Raw genomic sequence first — 21,299 nt, 5'->3', positions numbered from 1 at the left:
GTGCATACACAGGACCCTAGCAGAGGGAGGAGGGAAGGGTGTACGTGGAGCTCTGAAAAATAGAAGCAGCCATGTCTTTTGAGATGAAGCAGCCTGCCCCACAGCTGGTGGGAATGTTTGAATGCAGCCTCCTGCTGAGCAAGCCAGCAGATTTTGAAATATATTTGGCTGCCATTGTGTGCAATGTTGTAGGGGCAAGCACTGAGTTTAAAGCAAAGTGATGAAATGAGTGGTGAATTTTATCTTTGCTCCTGCTTTAAAGAGAGACAGAAAAGAATTATTATGGTAGCGGTGTGTGTGTGTGTGTGTGTGTGTGTGTGTGTGTGTGTGTGTGTTCAGTGCTATCTTTGATTAAAGCACTTTCACAGGAACCTCATTTAGCAAGAGATTTGTTACAGAAACATCAGCAAACAATTAACTTGATAAGATCTATCAAATGTAGGGATAGGCTAAATTTATTCAGGGTAAATCCAGCCAGTCTCAAACTTCGTTTTTCCTACTGAAATGACACCAGCTGTTACACATATACTTACCTTTTCTCAAGAAAGAGGAAAGAATATGCTATCGAAACTTCATTAATATTCATCATCGCAATCATCATCAATGTTGTCCTGTTTTTCGAGACCTTCTGACAGCTTTGGCAGGGAGTGGCTAATAATAACGAAGGATGCTTACAGGTCATTCAGTTCATTAGACAGGGCCTGCTCTAGGTAGACTCCCGGTGGCGCAGTGTGCCAGGGCGCCGGGCCGGTAGGCCAGGTGCCGCGCGGCAAAGGAGCGGAAACCATGCTGCACCCTCCGAGGGCGAGGGCGCCAGAGCGATCTCCGCCCCTCAACGCCAGGGCGCGCAACCTGCTTGAGACTGCCCTGTCATTAGATCACCAGTGGCCATTTAGATGGGCACCTTAGGGCGGGCGTATGAAGGTGAGATGTAGCGTGAGGTATCTAGAGAAGAAAGCAGTTTATTTTTGGAAACCACCTGAATAGTTTCCAAGAAGATTCCTGCCAGCGTAAATTGCTTGTGGTATTTCAAAGAGTTGATGAAGTGCTTCTGCACCCGCAAAATACATGCTCAACATGAAAATCTCTCTCACACACACCCAAAAAATTAACTGACCCAGTAACGTTGTCCCAGGATCAGAGCTGTCTTTAGCAAATTCATCGCTGGGTTGCAAAAATCCGCCCACAGCCTCCAAATTTAGTTTAGCCACCCCAAAATTTTTAGGGGGGGGCAACCTCAAAGTTGTTGAGCTTTTTGGGATGGAGGGAAATTGCTCACCTGTTATGACATGTAAGAAAATGGCTATGCATGTAGACAGTCATTCTTAAAACCCATTATATGTTACAGCTTTTTTAATATAAAAACCAAAACATGCAAACAAATATTAACAGCCCAACAGGGAACCTTTGTGAACTGAGTGATTTGCCTATGCCGTTTCTGTCCAGTTAATGATCAATAAAGACACCTGGGACATATGTTCCTAATTTCAGATTCCTAGTAAGAAATGAAATCTAAGCTGATTTCAACATAATAACAACAATGGCAATGTACACATTACACCAACACCTGGTAAAAAATCTGAAGAGATCAATATGTGTCTACATAACAAGAGATGATATAGATAGATAGATAGATAGATAGATAGATAGATAGATAGATAGATTATAGATATCAGTATACACCTGGAGAGAAAAGGGTTCCTAGCATTTACTCCACAGGGGCAGCTATTCTGTGATACAGTGTTAAAAGGAGAAGGGAAAAGGTGGGCAGGGAGGTTATCAGGCATTTGTGGACATCTCCTCTTTATACAGATGGTCCATTTTTAAGGTCATGCCTTTGTTCTCCATCTTGGAGGTGGAGGTAGAAGATTCAGTGTTGTAGTGGAATAGCGAGTATGGAAAAGTGTGGTTCCAGGACAGGGCCAGCCCACCCATGAAGCAAGCTGTCACCTCCAGCTTTCTTTGGGCCCGCACACTTGCCATTGGGCCCATCTCCTTCACCCATGGCTGTGTAGGTAGCAGTGGGTGGCAGCACAGGAGGAGGCCAGGCACAGGAGGAAGCAGCTACTGCCATGGCCAGGTGCAGAGGAGGTGGCCTTGAGTCCATGACTGAGGTGGGCAATAACTTCTGGGCATGGAAGCAGAGAAGGCAGGGCAGCCATATTTCCTGTTGTGCCTGAAGCATCAAAACATCCCAGGCCAGCCCTGCTCAGGGACTTTTACCAGAGCTGGTGTAATGATGTCATCTGCTGGAGCGCCAGGGAAATTTGATAGTCCTTCCTTCCTCCGGCAAGTGAATGAGGTGCTGCTGAGGCTTTCCTTTTCTGACAGACTGGCATAGAGGAAGTTAGAAAATGAGGGACCTTTTTCAAGCAGAGGTTGGATACTTTCTATCTTTTTTTTGGTGGGGTTCCTTCCTACTTCATCCTAACAGTTTAAACAGTAACACTTCTTTCTTGAGATTCTTTGCCATTTCTAATGGAAAGCTAAAGGTTGCATTCCAGCTGACCGAAGATCTTTTGTTGAAGCTCAAGATGTTTCCTTCAAGTTGAACTTACGCAGTCGGAAGTTAGCACCATTGAGTTCAATGGCACTTACGACACTGCAGTCATGCTGATGCTAACATGGGCTTATTGGGCATTATGCTTTGTACAGCTGCTCTGTGGTATATATCGTATATACAGTGGATCAACACAGCTGTCTGCATTGTTGGGTTCATTGCTGCAGGACGAGGTCATTGCTTTGCCTGGGATCCTATGTGCCAAATCCTGACCCTTCTTCTTCCCTTTACAGCATGGCCAGATGCACTCCTGATGAGGCCCAGCCACCTACATATTCATTTGCCCAGAGCCAGTGATATTATATATAAAACAGCATGTGCATTCTTTTTTCCCAGATCAAGCAATGCCCCTGCTACTGGGACCTGTCATGATGAGCTCCTGCACTTCATAATTTCCCACTGCACCACTGGAGAGAATAAAGGGATTTAGAGCAAGTTGTCTGCATGTGAAAGGTGGAGAGAAGAGCTCCTCTTGGAGGAGAGAAGACTGCAGGAGACAATGATGGTGGTGTGCTTTTGTCTTTTTCTTTTTCTTTTAGTGAGAAAGCGCATAAGAACATAAGAAAAGCCCTGCTGGATCAGGCCAAAGGTCCATCTGGTCTAACATCCTGTTCTCACAGTGGCTAATCAGTTGCCGATGGGAAGCCTACAAAGCCTCTTCTTCATCTTCTGAAGGTGCTTCACATCTTAAGACATGGTTGGGAAATGGCCTTAAGTGCCCTCCTAAGTATGGGGGAGAGAACATTGGATAAACTCAGCAGCTCACTAGCATTTAGGCCCTCTGCTGTTGATATAGCTTCGCCGCAAGGAGAAAGAAAAAGTTGCTTTTTGTCATGGTGAGCAAGAGCCATCTATATGTTTGCAATCAACAGAGTATTACCAATCCGCTCTTTGGCAAATGTCATGTTGGGCCATTGAGAAACTGAGACTAGGTTTACCCAGAGTAAACTATTTCAATTAATGAACACGGCTATGTTAGGTCCATTTGTTGTTGTTGTTGTTGTTGTTGTTTAGTCGTTTAGTCGTGTCCGACTCTTCGTGACCCCATGGACCATAGCACGCCAGGCACTCCTGTCTTCATGTTAGGTCCATTAACTTCAATAAATCTACTCTGAACGAAAGCTAGGTGACCACTGTTCATAATCTAACCTGCGTGTAAGCTTTTTGTACAAGCGAATCACGATGAATGCTCAATAAACAGATTGTCTGAACATACCCATAGACACTCCTAATCTTCTCTTGCTTTTTGGCCCACAAATCGACCTTTATACCTATGCATTAGGAGATTTGTCTCTCCATCAAATGATCTTTCTCATTTTCCTACCAGAATCATGAAGGAATCGGGAATAGGTTGCCTTCTGTTTTGCTTCACCCACAACCTTACCAGAGGTCCTTGGTGACCTTGGCTTTCAGCTCTGTTCTTTGCTTTTGCCTAGACAGGTAGCTGCTGTCTGGCATACCAGCCCACTCCAACCCTGCAAACCTCTCTGTCCTGTTCCACCTGCCCTATCACCAATTCCCACCTTTCTGCACCCTCCATATTCTTAAGCATTCGCCGCATTGGCCTCTTTGGCCATTGTGGACATGCTTGTCCTATGCACAGTAATCCTATTGTATACAATTCCTGAGTACAGTACTTCCTCAAAAAGTCCCAGCATTGACAGAGAACTGTAGTTGGCATATGCTAAAAGTCTTGATTCTTGAGTTCCCATCACAGCTCAAGACACACTTGCAACACTGTTTTGACAAGTCTGTTCATCACTTGGGTGTAGACAGTGTGATATGGGCTTGATTCACTGGCATCTCTGATTCTTGTATATTTCTTCTTCGTTAGGTGGGCTAATAAATTAATATGGGGAAATAGCATGGCAAGAAAGGTGAAGCTTGTCCTATCCCAGAACAGCTGCTGCAGTTGAAGTTTGGGCTATACCTTATTTCAGGGCGCAGTCAAATGGCATGGAATCTGATCATAGACCCTCCTACCTATATGAGGTATAGTTTGGGCCACAGTAAGAAGCATAAAGCCCTCCCTCAGCATGTTTTAAACCGAATAAACTCAGCTGAGCAAGGAGGGAAACTCACATGAATGGAGTACTAATCAGGGCAAGCATTTATTTTGCATGTCTGATCTTTAAAATATTTTTAAACCTATCCGGGGAAATATACACCCTTGACGTTCAAGGAAGGCAGGGAAATCTGAAAGGAGAGGGAAATATTTACATGAGATTTGTGCAACATGGCGAGTACCGTGAAAATGCTAGCCACCTTGAGCCTATGGGCAGAGGGAGCGAGGATATAAACCGAAATAAATAAATAAAACACATCCCTTATATCTTCAAGCAGCATACACAAAGGCCACAGTTTAAAAGACTCCCGTGGAATACTGATGGGATGGAACAAGCAGGTCTCTGGTAGAAGAAGGACCCCTTGTGGTGTGAAAGAAAAACGGAATGAATTGAATACATGCGGGAAAGCAACTTCTGGCCTGATTTGCTCATGGGCCAAAGATTAAAGACTTTGAGAGGTAAAATACAGCAGAACATCCCCTCACACTGTTAACATGATGCTTATGTTGGAGGTGGCCAAGAGAACAATGTATATAAGTCCTACTATGCTCAGTGGTGCCGACTCTCAGGTAAGTGTAAACAGACTTGCAACCTTAGAAAGGATATACAAGCAGAAATATGACATGTCAGAAGGTTTACTTTGCTTACTCCACTGAGATGGCTGTCGAGCATCTGAGGCTTATGTGGAGGCATCCCCAAACTGTGGCCCTCCAGATGTTTTAGCCTACAACTCCCATGATCCCTAGCTAACAGGACCAGTGGCCGGGGAAGATGGGAATTGTAGTCCAAAACATCTGGAGGGCCGAAGTTTGGGGATGTCTGCTTATGTGTGTGGTACATAGTGTTTGCATGTGTCTGTGTGTGTGGTGGGGCTCCCTATATCTTTAAAGAGCGAGTTGAGACCTATTTACACCTTTGCTTAATGTAACACGTGTAAGTGGAATATTTGATTTCACTGACAATGGGTTAGGTGTATGTATGGACATACACTTAGAAATCAAGCTATACTGTCTAATGGCAGTTGATTAATATTTTGTGCATGCTGTATAAAATATTAATCAAGCAATGAATAGTAAATACTGTCTTATTTGCTAACAAGCAAAAGAGGAAAGCGCAAACAACCCTTGTAGCGTGGATAATTCATCAAAAGATGGATCTCAGTTGCCAGATTCTTGAAACTCTCCCATTGAGTCACAGGATATATGTCAGCTCAGGCCTTTCATACGACTGAGGTACATTTTGATGTGATTTTTAAAACAAGAGTATTTTATTTAAAACTACAGTGGTACCTCGGAAGTCGAACGAAATCTGCTTCTGATTGGGTTCCAAAGAATGTTTGCAAACTGGAACAGTGACTTCTGGGTTTGCAACGTTCGGGAGCCAAAACATTCAACTCACAAGGCATTTGGGATCCAAAGTACGACTGTAATGGCAGACAATTGATGGTCTATCATCTTCTTGATACTCAATGGGTTTTCAGCAGGATGGTACACCAGATTGAATCCTAATCCAAATTGGGCCAAGGATCAGGGCAGGATCCGGTTGGGTTGAAACAGTCCTGGATCACTACTTGTTGAGTAGGCCTGGGTCATCTAGGGCTGTCAGAGAACAGGGCATCAGGAAGGAATGAGAGGGAAGCATGAGTGAGAAAAATGAGAAACCATGAAAAAGGAGAGACCTACTGAATCAGTCTGATCCCAAGATAACAGGGTGGATCAGGGTGGTCCTAGTTTTCAGATGCCTCCACAATGGGGAGCTGGATGCAATATATCTATTGAATGTACAAGAAGACTAATTCTTTCATTAGGCTTTGCACCCTTTTTTTTGCCAGCTTCCACTGCATATTCTTTGTCTTTAGGACATACAGTATTATACAGTTTCCTCACTTCTTGTCATTAAAATATTTCTCACTTTCCCACGCTCTCTCACACACCGAGAGAAAGGTCAAAAACACTTCACTGGAGATGGGTTTTCCATTTTATTGTCTACGAGGTCGCTAGTCATGGTGCATATAAATAAAATATATACGTAGGGTCTGCTAGCTGCCTTGTTGATTTGGTTGCATTTAGGGCCTGTTGATTTCTTCCTCTCATTCTACACTGGGGAGAGAAAGAAAGGGAAGGGAAGAACTGGAACATTAAAAATAAAAAGCAGGCTGCTATTTGATACACTTCCTTTGCATTAAAACTGCATCAGGCATCCGACTTGCTTTTAACAGCATCCCCACCCTGCTTCTGGGAGTGAGGCATTGGCCTCTCTTGTGAGCCATTAGATTTACACTTGCCAACGTTGTTCTTCGAAAATTTGAGAGTTCTGCTTGTTGAGCAGGGTCTCAGGTGGCTTGCAAGAAATAAGGCTGGCTCCCATGTTTCCATTTGGGAGTCAGTGTTCCTGTGGGGATTAGACTCCCCTGTAGACCAGCTTGGCATGTGCAAGCAGCAAATCACCACCACTTACTCTGTTCTTGCTGCAGACGCGTAACAAGCTTCCATATATTGTGATGTTGATAGTCAGAGACACGCAAGTGACCACACATTTCACTTTTCTGTCAGAGAAAATCTACTATAAACTATCCCTGTCACCCCCATAGGGACATGTCATTGTTATTTCCCCCTTATGTCTCAAGGCACACACTTAAGATCACCTAAAGCAAGCTTGTTTACTCCACTTAAAACTCTCTAATGGACCGCATTCACTGTTTTGAAAAGGTATACTTTTTCTACTCTTTTGGGGGCTCATCCACACCGTGCATAGGAAGCAGTTTTTTATTCTGCCCTGCACCTTTCCAAGGGAAAATCCGCTCTTTAGTGATAGATCGAAACAAATAGCAATTCGGGGGAAACCCGAATTGCCGTTTGCTCCTTTTAAGCACTAAAGAGCAGTTTTCCCCAAGGGAAAGTAGTGGAACAAGAGGAAGTGTAGATAAGCCCTCAGTGCATACCTAGGGATGAAAGTGGGGGGTTCATATTAGCTTTAGCAATTGAAACAGCAATTGCAACAGGGAAGAGATTATTTTGTTGTTGTTGTTGTTTAGTCGTTTAGTCGTGTCCGACTCTTCGTGACCCCATGGACCATAGCACGCCAGGCACTCCTGTCTTGCACTGCCTCCCGCAGTTTGGTCAAACTCATGTTCGTAGCTTCGAGAACACTGTCCAACCATCTCGTCCTCTGTCGTCCCCTTCTCCTAGTGCCCTCAATCTTTCCCAACATCAGGGTCTTTTCCAAGGATTCTTCTCTTCTCATGAGGTGGCCAAAGTATTGGAGCCTCAGCTTCACGATCTGTCCTTCCAGGGAGCACTCAGGGCTGATTTCCTTAAGAATGGATAGGTTTGATCTTCTTGCAGTCCATGGGACTCTCAAGAGTCTCCTCCAGCACCATAATTCAAAAGCATAATTCAAAAGCATGTTCCCCTTCATGGATCAATGCCTTGTCGTGGCGAAGGGGCTTGAATAACTCAGAGAAGCTATGAGCTATGCCATGCAGGGCCACCCAAGATGGACAGGTCATAGTGGAGAGTTTTGACTAAACGTGATCCACCTGGAGAAGGAACTGGCAAGCCACTCCAGTATCCCTGCCAAGAAAACTCCATGGACAAAGACAACAGGGAAGAGATTAGTGAGCAGCAATACAAGTTTGCATAGACACCTCAGGGTGTCTCATAGGTGAATGGAATATGGAAGTGCCACAGCTTCTAGCGCAACCTGGTCTGCACACATTTTCTAGCCAGAAATGCATTAGGCGGTATTGGGCCCTTGATTGCAAAGCAGTGAAACTGCCTGTTCCTTAACGTGCTTGTAGGCTTCATTTGGCCAGGTATGTAGCAATCTGCTATTATCATGAGTATGTGAGGTGTTCGGACATTGGTAACCACAAGTACTTTCTTAGACTGCTACCCTAACCTCTATGTACAGCAGGGGGGTGGGGGACATGTGGCCATGCAAATATTTGGGGCTATGCCACCCATGATCCCCGAGCGCTGGCCATGCTGGTGGAAGTTAGAATCCAGTAAGATTTGGAGGCCTGCAAGTCTCCCGTCACTGCTGTACAGAATGCCTTACCATTGGCCACTTTGACTTGGCTTTAGTTTGTGCCCAAATTTAGCCTGTCCCCTGCCTAGTTTGGCTGCAACTGCTTTCCTCAGACAGGACTCTAGACACTAGATGCAACATGACCATGCGTTTGATGATACACGTCCCAGTAATTGATATTTTCTTGTTTTGGCTCACTGACAATACTCAGAGCATCTGTTCTCGATTCCATATATAGTAGAGTACCTGATCAAAGGAAGTTGTTTTATTTCTTCCCTTCCTTAGAAAGTGCAATATTAGGACTCTTGATGATCAATGAGAATAAACTCCTAAGGAAAGCCAGTGCTATAAACTCTTAAAGTGTGGAATGGCTGCTATATCAGTAGGAGAGGGTATTTTTGCAACAAAAACAAACAAACAAAGTGTTAGAAAGTAGCTCCCTCATGTCAGATCTCTGAGGTATAAAGGTAAAGTGACCCCTGACCATTAGGTCCAGTCGTGACCGTCTCTGGGGTTGCGGCACTCATCTCGCCTTATTGGACAAGGGAGCCAGCGTACAGCTTCCAGGTCATGTGGCCAGCATGACTAAGCCGCTTCTAGCGAACCAGAGCAGCACGCGGAAATGCCGTTTACCTTCCCGCTGGAGCGGTACCTATTTATCTACTTGCACTTTGGCAACGGGAGCTTACCCTGTTGCGGAGATTCGAACCACCAACCTTCTGATCGGCAAGTCCTAGGCTCTGTGGTTTAACCCACAGCGCCACCTGCGTCCCTTATTGAAAGTCCTTATTGAAAGCAATAAGGTTCCAAGCCAATTGCTTCTGAATGCCAACGCAGCCACTTTTAACACCAGCAATAAAACACACAGCCTTGTCAACAGGAGTGCAACACTTAAAAAACAAAAAAGATTTTCCTCCCTTTATCAATTATGTCCACAATGGAGGGTTGAATCTGCTGCCAGTGGAAAAAGAGAGCTAACAGCTTGGTCAGGTGCAGGCCAATGTTTTTCCTAGTGGAAGGAGCTGTTTGGAACTCAAACAATGTAGTCCTAACCATGTTTTCTCAGATATTAGTCTTGCTGATTACTGTGTGATTTACTATCCTGTAAGTGGCTTTAGGATCACAGCCAGGGTTTGTTGTGTGGGCATCAGAAAAGTCTGGCAGGTCTTAGAAGAGCAGTGCATATCCTCTAAACATTAGGCTATCCCCCAATTTAAGAAATATTAGTCAATCATATGGGTTAATCAATCTGCATAATTTGGATGTTAATAGAAACAAGCAGTTAGCAGCACCAACAAAATTTGCCTTGTGTCTTTAATACTTGGAAGCAGCCTGATAAGGTTTTAGATCTGCTTGTGTCATTCTGATTCAGTTTGTTATCCAGGTCCCAAATTTGACCTGCTTAATCAGAAACTCTATTTTCCCCATTTACAGTACATTGATGTGGGAAATAAATATTTTTTTACAGAAGTGGCTGGAATTTGCAGTCCCTCCAGAGTGACTTGAGCCTGCCAAATTGCAGGTGATGATTCACCCAGGGGGGTTGTTGTGCAGAGAAACTTTTTTTTTAAGTATCTGAGTTTTAAAAAATTTTGCCATACAGTGGTACCTCGGGTTACAGATGCTTCAGGTTAGACGCTTCAGGTTACAGACTCCACTAACCCAGAAATAGTACGTCGGGTTAAGAACTTTGCTTCAGGATGAGAACAGAAATCGCGCGGTGGCAGCAGCGGGAGGCCCTGTTAGCTAAAGCAGTACCTCAGGTTAAAAACATTTTCAGGTTAAGAACGGACCTCCAGAACGAATTAAGTTCTTAACCTGAGGTACCGCTGTAAATACATTTAAATTCCAGACATGTTTCCCTGTTCTGAGGCAATAAAGCCTGCCAAATTCCAGAAAGATGAGAGCAGTGGTTCTCCCGCAAGGGCATACTTTATCAGGTTTTGTTGCGGAAATGGAAATCATGTTCCCTCCTAGTTCTTTATGTGCAATCTGCTTGAAAACTCTTTGCTTTTCTCCTCTTTTGCTGAATGGAATGAAATGTGAGCATGTTCAAGGGGCTGTGGTTTAATGTACCGGTAGGAGCTGAGTTCGGATATTTATTGAGACCTTTTGCAAGTGCCATAGGAGGTACTGGTGAGCACCTTGGCACCACATTTGTGACCGCTGCCATAACACAAACTGCTTTGGAAACCCCTTTCCATTTCAGAAGCATTTGCAGTGCAGTGAAGTTTTTTTTGTTTTGTTTTTTAATGAAAACAGGGCTAGGGCTGTGATCATTGAACTCAGGGGACCTTACTTCCAAGTAAACATGCTTAAGATGGTGCTGAAAGATCCTTTTGGCCTATAGTTTTTTGTACCTTGATTATTATGCTTAGCTGCCAAGTATCCCGTTTTTCGTGGGAAACCCCTGGATTTTAATCCGTTTCCCGCTGTTCTCCCGAATGGAGAAAAATCCCGGAAATCCCCCGGATTTCCTACCTACCAGGGAGCCTCCATTTTGGGTGCTGCTCTTCCCATGTGTGTGCACCAGAAATCGGGCAGAGCGGCACCGGAAGTTGCTTCTATGCATGCCCAGCGGCCATCTTGGTGGTGGCCGCATGGCGGCGGCTGTCACCAAGATGGCTGTTGCCATGTGGCCACCACCAAGATGGCTGCCAGGCATGCGTAGAAGCGACTTCCGGTGCTGCTCTGCCCGATTTCCAGTGCCCACACATGGGAAGAGCGGCCCCAGAAGTTGCTTCTATGCAACTTCCGGTGCCGCGCCACTGCTGATCCCACATTTTTCAGTGGGAGACTTGGCAGTTATGTTATTATGTATATTTGTAAAAAACAAAACAAAAAAAACTAGGCTTATTATTATTCATCTTTGAAATTTGTTGTTCATCAGGATTACGAATGACTCTAAAAAGCAGATTTACTTTTACTTTGTGAAATCCCAGTGGTGAAGCTTCTTCTACATTTCACTCCTTGATCCTTAGTTCTCTGACATCATACAATATGTGACATGTCTGTGGAAGTTCTCTCAGAAAAAGCCTTGGCAGATGCAAGAAGTAAAGTTCTTATCTCAGTACCCAGGGAAGTTATGCAAGTTAAGCTGATGGCACTGAGATGAGGAAAAAACACCCTGGAGAAATGAATCATTGATAGAAGACCCTAAATATTAATAAGATACAAGAGGATGCTTCATTCAACTTTGCACTTAGCCCAAATGCCTGGGTAGACTTGCTCGCTCGCCTGCTGGATCAGCTATTCTAAGCCATGCAAAGATACCTTGGGCATGCCAAACAAATGCCAGGTCTTTCTGACTGCTGAATGGATTATTTATTCAAATCTCAAATGCAGCAGAAACTCTTTAGTCTAAACAAGGTTTCAAATCAAATTTTCAGTTCTGAACATAATGTCCTTCTGAGGCCCACTAAAGAAAGGGGCTTCTATGAGAAAGGGGGGGGAGATATAAGAAAACTAGCTGGCCCTGTCACGCATTGCTGTGGCTAATCCCTGTGATTGCCCCCACCCTGTGCCAATCCATGTCGTATCCCACCCCTCCTCCCCCCAGCTTATCCCTGTGATTCCCCCCACCCCCGGCTTATCCCTGTGATTTTCCCCACCCTGTCCTGACCCATGACGTATCACACCCCCTCTTCCCCCCACCCCCTGGCTCATCCCTGTGACTGGTCCAATCGTGTCCTGACTTATCCCGTCCCCTCCTCCCCCCAACCCCCACCCAGGCGAGTCAGTACCTCCATCTGGCCTAGTCTATAAAAGCTTCGGCCTAGTATGTAAATGGGAGCTGAGGTGCTGTTGAGAGGAAAGGTTTTATAGATGTAGTACCAGTGTAGCTGTCACTAGAGGGCGTTGATTTGCAACCTGGTTCTTTTCCCAGCATGCCTGGCAGGGTCTGCTGTGTGGGTTTTGAGCTTCAAAAAACAGGGTTTTACCTTGTTCTGGGGTGACATCTGTGTAAGCAAATGGTATGTGGACACTCGGTTATTCACATGTGACATTGTGTCCAAATTTGAACGCAATCGGTCAAGCGGTTTTGGTGTGAGGTGGATACTAACCCACATGCCCAGTTTACATTTATATATATATATATATATATATATATATATATATATATATATATATATATATTGCAAAGCATCTTCAAAAGCATCTACCGGTAGGTTAGATTGCACTGATGCGTTGTATACCGTGTTTCTCCAAAAATAAGACACCGTCTTGTATTTATTTTTCCTCAACCCCCCCCCCCCAACTATGGCTTATTTTCAGGGGATGTCTTATTTTTCTCCTCCTCCTCCTGCCATGGCCAGCATTGCTGCTGTGCCTATCACTATGTCTTATTTTGGGGGTATGGCTTATATTCCTTGAATGCTTAAAAATCCTGCTACGTCTTATTTTATGGCTACGTCTTATTTTTGGAGAAACAGGGTACCTGGGGCTGCCTTTGAAGACAGTTCGGAAATTACAGCTGGTAAAGAATGCAGCAGCCAGATTATTGATTATTGACCAGAAGGTCTGAACATATTACATATTTGTGTCATTTGAGCACAAGGCATCAGCTTTAGTTTCCAGTTTCCCAGCTTTTCAGAACTTGAGCCAATATGAGTTAGTTTTAAATCTGATATTCAACTGGCAGGCTTTTAAATGATAATAATAATAATAATTGGATTGAATGTATAAATCGGTAGGGTAACATGGCAAGGGTAAAATGATAAACAGTATTCGGGTCAGGAAGGTCCTTTCCTGCTACTACTTTGTGGTCAGGAGGGAGACAAGTGAGTCAGTGCTGTCTCAAATTGACCCAATGTCTGTCAGAACCCATGAGTGAGGAATGGAGGTGGTGATGCTATATTTAAAGAAGGTTCTAGAAGGTTCTTTCTGATTGGACAGATGCACCCCTAAAGATTCAGAAATAGAATTTCTTCTGGGCTAAGGTTACAGTATGTGTGGCACACTCATTCTTGCAGTTAAAAGATATATAAGCCAATATTGTTCATGTCACTGATTTCCTGGCAGAGAAAGTTCCTTTTCTCAGAACATCTCCCCACTCCACCATCTTATTATATCACTATGCATCTGTTACAGCAACCCGCATTTTGAAAAAAATTAATGAGAAAAGCAAAGTGGGCCCCCACCCCCACCCCCGCAGTCTGAGAAGCTTCCACTGCCTCTGGAAATCCCCAGAGGACACAGAACAGCGAGGAGATAGGCCCCGGCTTTAATTGTTGTATTAAAATTCTTCCAAGCTAGTACACAAGCATTAAAAAGGCCAGCTAATTAAAATGCCAACACGGTGCCTTTCATAGCCGGTGAAGTTCTTATTATGTGCTTTTCTTATTGCTACCGTAACTTCAGTTAGACCCAAAAGCCTCCCTAAAAGTCTCTGCTTATATAAAAAAGTAGAACTGTGGCAGTTTTCTCCCTCTTTCGCAGTACTAGAAACTGAGGTCATGCAAGTGTAGCTGAATGCTCTTAAGATTCAGGGCAGGCAAAAAATATACATAGCAGCACATCATTAAAACACTGGAATTTGCTGCTTCAGGGCCTAGGGATCACCACAAACTTAAGGCGGCTTTAAAAGGGGATCTGACACATTGAGGGAAAAGAAAACTAGCCATGGCTACCAGTCATGAGATCACCTCCAACATCAGTGACAGTGGGCTTCTGAATCCATTTATGGGGAACATAAACAAGAGGGTGCTTGTGGGCTTCCTATCAACACCTGGTTGACCACTGTGGGAACAGAATGGTGGACTAGATGGGTCTCGGGGTCAGGACCCAGTGGGGTTCTTCTTGTCCTTGAATCCTTTCCTTCTCCCATACACATGAATGGCTCCCATTAGTCTCTGCAACATAAAGAGGCTGCAATGTCTGGTATCACTGCAATGGAAACCACATCAGCCCCCTCCTTCCACTAGGTCACTGTAGAGGGAGAGTTCACATCTCCAACATGGAAGCAAATGACTCTAATCTGTGGGGGGAAGTAGAGGAAGCACAGTAGAGGGCAATTTAAGGTAGGGGGGAAATCCTGCCCCCATCCTGTGGTTATCCCAGGATTGGAAGGCAGATTTTGCCCCCTCTTCAATAGTACCCTTGGTTTGATTCCGGATGCTGAATGGAAGTTCTTCACCCTGTGTTTTATTTCCACACACACACACACAAAGAATTGCTTTTTTATCTTCACCTCAGCACTTTAGAGTGCTGCAAATTTATACTAGGCCTATCTGCCTTTGAGTGTCTTGTCTCATTCTGATGTGCCTGTTTCTTCGCACAAAATGACTGAGCACTTCTTAATGATTCTTTTAATCGTGTGACACCTTTGTGTCCGTATTGCAAAACCCAGTCTAATTCCATCAAACTCCTGCCTCGGAGAGTGACGTGTTTTAATATTAGTAGGAACCAATATGGGCCTGACTACGGCAGCCGCACTAGCAAATTGCCACCGTGAGGGACAGTTAAGAGGATCTGCATGAACAGTAATGAGACGAAATACACCAAGAGACAGGTCGCTGTTAACTTCTTAAGGACTGCGAGAGCCTCTTCCATTTTTTTATTAATGACACTGAATCTTAACAAAGATTTGCTTGAAGAGTGTTTGTCTGGAATGCCCTTATTTTAGGAGCATCTTTTCATTATTTAGCGCCCATGCAGTAAGTCCTCCTGTTAAGATTCAGACCGGGCTCAATAAAATAGAAAGTGCATGGTCTGGAGTACAAAGAGACCCCAGGTGATACAATGGTTAAAATGCCTAACTAGGATGAGGAAGGCCCGAGTTCAAATCCCCATACAGCAATGGCCCTATTTGGTTGGATGACCTTGGACCTGTCTTCCCAGCCTATCCAACCTCTCAAGTGTTGTTGGGAAGATAAAATGGAAGGAAAAATTATATTTTGCATCAAGTTGTTTCCCCTATTTACCTGTGGGCAGGTGTGTGTGTGTGCGCGCGCGCGTGTGCTCTGTCCTGGCACTCCTGGTTGCTGGAATGGAGTAGAGTTTTGATGTTGAATATTTGTTCAGTGGCCCAAGGCAAGAGCAATTCAGCACCCACTTCCCAACTGAAACACTTTTTTTTTGCAGAAATATTAAGAGCTACCATGTTTATCTTTGGATTGAAGGGTGGACTTGACAGAACCCCCAGAGCTCTTTGGAGGACGGTGAGTTAACAATGTTAACAAATAAACAAAACAGATCTAACTTTGACATGTCCACTCTAATCCGTGAGTGAAAGAGTGGACAGCCCACATTCAGATCTCTGATCCTAAGGAAGAATAAAACCCTCACTCCCGCCTCTAAAGCTTCTCAAATTGTTCAATCAGACTGCATTAAATTAAGAAAAAAATGCCTAAGAGTCCACAGCCTGCTCCCAGTGCAGAAATTTGGGATTTTAGAAATCTGTGAAATTGGACACAGCAGTAAAGAAGTATATGATGTTTATTGGCACTTCCAGATTTTGCTTGCGGGTAGAGCAAAGACATGTTCCTAGCCGTGTAAAAGGTTCACTCAAAACAAGGCTGTTTTTGAACATTCTCCAACCTCAACACTAAATGTTTGCTTAATGGTCACACCCAGGAGCCCACACCCTGAGTGCTGGGGGGGAACAAAGACCCAAGTGGCTCCCATTGCATTATACTGCACGCTTAAACACCGCAGATGTCCAAAACAATTTTCATCACAAGAAGCAACTTACAGACACTGCAAGTTGGGGCTGGTTTGCAGGAGAAGGTACCTTTTCCCATCACTTATTGCTCAATGACACACAGCCGCATCCACTGAAAAATAATTTTGCTCAAGGTAAGCCAGGACTATCTGGACATTCTCTTCTGTGGCAGCAAATCCTTGTGCATTTACCTGGGAGTAAGACCCACTGAGCACAGTGGAACTTTCTTCAGAGTACACATGCACAGGATTGAGCTGGTGGGGGTGGGGGCACTTCACAGCAGCCAAGAAATAACACGATGTGAACCTGCTCTGTGCTGCATTTCTGAGAGGTGCAAAATGCAGGAAGTTTTCAGTACAGGGTCCTTGGGAATACCTGTTCTCAGGCCCCAACAGGAGACCCATTTTACTACACACCTCCACCTGATGCATAGCCCTGTTCTCTGCAGTGCTTTGGCAGGACATTGCAACAGTTAACTTGCATCATGTTGCACACTTCCCAGGTAGTTTTCAGTCAGCTGCACAAGCTTGGCGGTTCCATAAACAATAGAATCCAGGGATTCAGCAAGTTTTCAGTGACCTCGTGTTGTTCGCCACTGACCCATCTTCTCCGTAAGATACAGACTCCCACTTTATTTTTGCTCCTTATCAAGAAAATAATAATAAAAGAATCACAAGGAAAGAAATCCCCTCCCCACCCAAAAAAAACCCCACTCCCACCCTCCCCCTGCACCAAGTTCTCTACTGGTCGATATGAAAGGGTTTTCACATTCCCCCCCCCCCACTTCACTCTCCCTCCCCAGGCATGGTATATTATTGTAAAGCTGAACCAATACTGCACTTGCAATTGTAAAAGGGAATGACTTTCTCGCCACAAAGAGAATGTGCGCTGCTGTTAGAGCATCTTGGAGATGGGCTCCGTTTCCCTAATGAGCCACCGGAGAGCTTCTTGCCGTCCTTGCCGCTCGAGCTCTGCCCCGACCACCTCTCGGCATTTTCTGTGGTACTCGTTCACCCAGTCGCACTAAAGAGAAAGGAGAGCACCACTGTGAATACCGCTTGCAAGGGGGAAAGGGATTATATGTCTAAAAAGCTCAAACAGTTGGAAGTGAAGAGCAGCCCTTTGTGTATTGTTGTCTATGGGGAAGAGAAGCTGGATACAATAGTCCCTTGTGCATCACTTTTGGAGGGATGGGGGGGTCAACGGCAATTGTGAGGGCAAGCTGAACCCGCAACAAAATGTTGCAGCGTGGAAGGTTCAGTGTTCCAGGCAGCTAGCCATGATGCCCTCTACATGCCCTCTACCATGATGCACAGAGAAAAGCTGTGCAGGAAGAGTACCAGCAAGCATGTTTCTCTTTAAATTTCAGCTCTTGATTTCATGGCAAGTATAAGATACCTATGAATGTCTCACTACAGAACAACCTCAATGGCAAAAATGCCCTGGAATTTCACCTGATATATACTCAGTTCCTTAAATATTTGCAAATCTGGGAGTTCCCCCTCCCACCTTCTATCCCCAAAATAACCACGGTGCCACTTGTACTAGCATCCTGTCAAGTTTGGCAATGGACCATGACAGGTTTGGCTGTAAATACTAAAATACTAAGACAACTAAGTACTAAGATGCAGGTTTTCATCAAGACCTGCCCTGTCTGGAAATGAGGGGGGAGAAAACCAAGCATTTCAAGTCCTCACAGTAAAAGCCTCAAGTTTTACAACACAGTTATTATTTTCCTTACCTCCTTTGGAGTTAGCAAATCAACGTCTATCATTTTGAGTTGAATGGGAACCAGGGTCAAAGGCTCAAACGTCAAACTCCCTCTGTTGCTGAAGTTATACTACGGAGGGAAAATATCCTGGTCATTGGAGAAAGCTTCTAGCTGAGTAAAAGTGCCCCTCTCACCATCACAGATTTCCCATAATGCAGCCTTCCCCATTCTGGTGTCCTCCAGCTTTCATGAGATGACAGAAAACTGGAGAACGGTGGCATTAAGGGCATATTCTGAGAGAGTTTAACTAAGCAAATCCAAACATGTCATCCATCCCTCTGGAGAACTGTCCCTGGTGCATAAAAACTGACTTCTCACCACCTTTATAAAAATGTTTTCGGTCACGTAACCTAATGCATGACCAAAGTCCATTTCAGGGGCATAATCCGGCTGCCGGTCAGTTTAATCTGGCCCCTGTGGCAGTTTATTTCCTGGGTAAAATCCTAAAAAAAAAACCTCAACAACTTCAATCCTAAAAAAAGTTCAATAACTTTGGGGTAAAAGCATAAAAAGCTCAACAACTTCAATCCTAAAAAAAGGTTGGCCCTTTGGTCGGCCCTCACAGCCCTTCACTTCATCAAATCTGGCCCTCTTTGAAAAACGTTTGGACACCACTGAAGGTTGTGAATGTGGTGTCTTATGCCAAACACCATGTTTCAACCCAATGTTCTCTTGTGTTTCTCATTCCTACGTAAAAACTCCCTTTCATCAGCAACTAGGAAAGTTAATAGAAGATTAAGGATACTTTCCAAAGTTATGTTTCAGCTTCCAGGAAGGCAGAAACAACCATGCACTGCAAGGATGGAAAAGCTGTGGCTTTTAAATCATTGGTGGGGAACCTGTAGCCCTTGAGATGCCATCAGCCCAAGCCAGCATGGCCAGTTGTGAGGGATGATGGACCGTGATGCCCAACAACATGGAAGAAGGCAGGTTCACTCCCTATTGGAAAGACATTGTGCTCACAAGTCACAGCAAGGAGGCATTGCTCCTCTCAGGCATGCAAAGGAACTGCTCACCTTGGTTTTAACAGGAACGACTATGACAACGTTTTCTATTCGGATCCCAAAAGCGTCAGCCTCATAATAACCAGGCTCTGGAGAGACAAAGTTAGCCAGGAACACTGTTAGGGAAAAAAAAATCCCCAAAGGGCAAACACCCTAACATCCTTGGGAGTAAAGCCCAGCTTTTCTGTTCAAGCAACCTGAAGATTTTGGAGGTCAAAGAATCTTCCGTCTCCCACCCAAAGGCACATCTACACCTTTCATAGAGAAAAGCAGTAAAGCCTTCTTCTATGGCTTGATCACAGAAGCTGCATTGGTGAGGCAGCACTTGGGGGTGAAAATACCAGCACCGTAAGAAAGGAAAACAGGATGGGTGATTTTTTTAAAAAAAAAAATGCAGGGGCAAAACCAAAGCCCTTGAACAGCAATATTGCCTGAAAACCCCACAAAATTCACATGGCGGAGAAGAGATAATGTGCACCAAATCTACTGAATGCTTGTGCCAGCAAAATCAGACCTTAACGCATACATACTGGGCTGACCAATTGCTACCGTAACAGCTAAGGGACATCCCTGCCTCAAATCTCACTCACTGCTAGGTGAGCCCAGGCACCATTTCTCAGGCTCTCATCTATAATATGAAGCGAGAGTGGCTCATCTGGTAGTTCAGAGCAGCAAACAATAGCTTCCTGGAGATGGGGTTATTATTATTAACTTTTTGTTACAACACATAAACACACGACACTTAAGAAACAAACTTAAAAGAAAACACAAAACAAATGACAAACATATAACCATAAATCTGAAAGCTCTTACACATGGACTTATGTTACCCTATTTTCTATTTCCGATTGTTATTCTATTCTAATAGACTTCCTTCCTCCTCAAAGCAAGTCTAATTTCTTGTTTGTTTAACTGTTTCTTTCTCATTTCATCATGGAGTTACTGGTGCTTCTGGGAGGGGGGTGGCTAGGAGATGTTAAAAGCCTGTTTGATGCTGCTCCTGATATGATGATAATACTGAGCTACCCTATAGGAATGTAAGGATTATTGAGATCAATGCATGCAAACTGATAGCTCGGTCAGTACAGCATGAGACTCTTGCAAGAGATTGGGCCAGATGACTCTTGTGGTCCCTTCCAACTCTACAATTCTACGAGTCTGTGATTCAAATATATTTGGACACTTGCAAGCACTATATAAATGCTAAGTATTAATATAATCATGGTTGATATTTAAGTACTGGAGAGGTGCCATCCTGCCATTCCTTCCCAGAAACAACAACACAGAGAGCCAAGAGGATCACATGAAATTCTTATACTAAAAGCCAAAGAGGCAGAAGACACTAGTTCATGTAACAAGAGTCGCGAGTCCCACTGCAGTCAATGGGAATAAATTAATTACCATCAGAAACAATCATCCCGGCTTCCAGAGGTTCATCTGCAAAGGTTTTGTAGCTAATGCCACATGGACCTTCATGGACATTTAGGAAAGCCCCAACTCCGTGTCCTGTGCCATGCAGGTAATCTAAGCCTTGGTCCCACAGTGCAGAGCGTGCAAAAGAGTCCAGGAGGTGACCTACAAGTCACAAAAGGAAGTTGCGGGTCCACAATATATCAACAAACTGAGCAGAAAGCAAGCAGCATTATTTCTGGCGGTTGTATCCTGAACTTGCAGGTTGAAAAAGACGTGCACACAATTTTATACTGTCCTTTATATACTATGATTTTTAAAAAACAACACCTTGGGAACCAGGATGTAAGCATGACCATAATATTATCCAAACAATTGGTTTCCCACTCCCCGAGAACAAAAACTGATTCATACAACAAATTTCCCCATAAATCTATGTGCATATTTAGTGGGTGCTAGTCATCAGAGAGTTCATTTGGATACTTTATAAAGGGGTGACGTATTTCAGCAAAATCATCCGTATCAGTCGCATCATTGGGGCACATACTCTCTTAGTTAGTTTCTCAGATAAAGCAATTGACCACACATTCTGTTTCCATTGTGTGATGTGTAGATAATCGTGTCCTTTCCTTTTGTGTATTGTGCTGAGGGAACAATACAGATACCCCTTTTATCTGCAATCTTGCAGAATTTATTCGTTTTTTAAAAGGGATAATGTTGCGTCTTGCCTGAGACATTCAGAATTGTAAATTGAGGGGAAACAGGCCATAGCCCAGTGCTTGAATATTGGCATTGT

At 44.1% G+C, this 21,299-nt stretch overlaps 1 protein-coding gene and 1 long non-coding RNA gene across 3 annotated transcripts in view; both read right to left on the bottom strand.

Moving 5' to 3' along the window:
- Positions 1 to 5,871: 5,871 nt before the first annotated feature.
- LOC148685674 (uncharacterized) lies at positions 5,872 to 12,179 on the bottom strand. The gene is made up of 2 exons (XR_015950236.1): positions 6,309 to 12,179; positions 5,872 to 6,224 (listed from the first exon to the last, which is right to left on the bottom strand). It is a non-coding gene; the product is annotated as an uncharacterized LOC148685674 (long non-coding RNA).
- Positions 12,180 to 16,074: 3,895 nt separating this feature from the next.
- The window catches only part of XPNPEP1 (X-prolyl aminopeptidase 1), a 35,539-nt gene continuing 30,314 nt past the window's right edge, over positions 16,075 to 21,299 (bottom strand). For both annotated transcript variants that reach the window (XM_035133137.3, XM_088670637.1), the window contains exons 18-21: positions 20,495 to 20,668; positions 19,106 to 19,182; positions 18,060 to 18,158; positions 16,075 to 17,341 (exon numbers count right to left, since the gene is read on the bottom strand). In XM_035133137.3, coding sequence (XP_034989028.3) covers positions 17,213 to 17,341; positions 18,060 to 18,158; positions 19,106 to 19,182; positions 20,495 to 20,668 — 479 coding nt within the window. In that variant the 3' untranslated portion in view covers positions 16,075 to 17,212. The remainder of the gene's footprint in view (positions 17,342 to 18,059; positions 18,159 to 19,105; positions 19,183 to 20,494; positions 20,669 to 21,299) is intronic.

This window comes from Zootoca vivipara, chromosome 5 (genome assembly GCF_965207765.1).
Source record: "Zootoca vivipara chromosome 5, rZooViv2.hap1.1, whole genome shotgun sequence".
NCBI classification, from domain to species: Eukaryota; Metazoa; Chordata; class Lepidosauria; order Squamata; family Lacertidae; genus Zootoca; species Zootoca vivipara.
The sequence above is the reverse complement of the archived record's forward strand: the minus strand, read 5'-3'. Positions and strand labels throughout refer to the sequence as shown.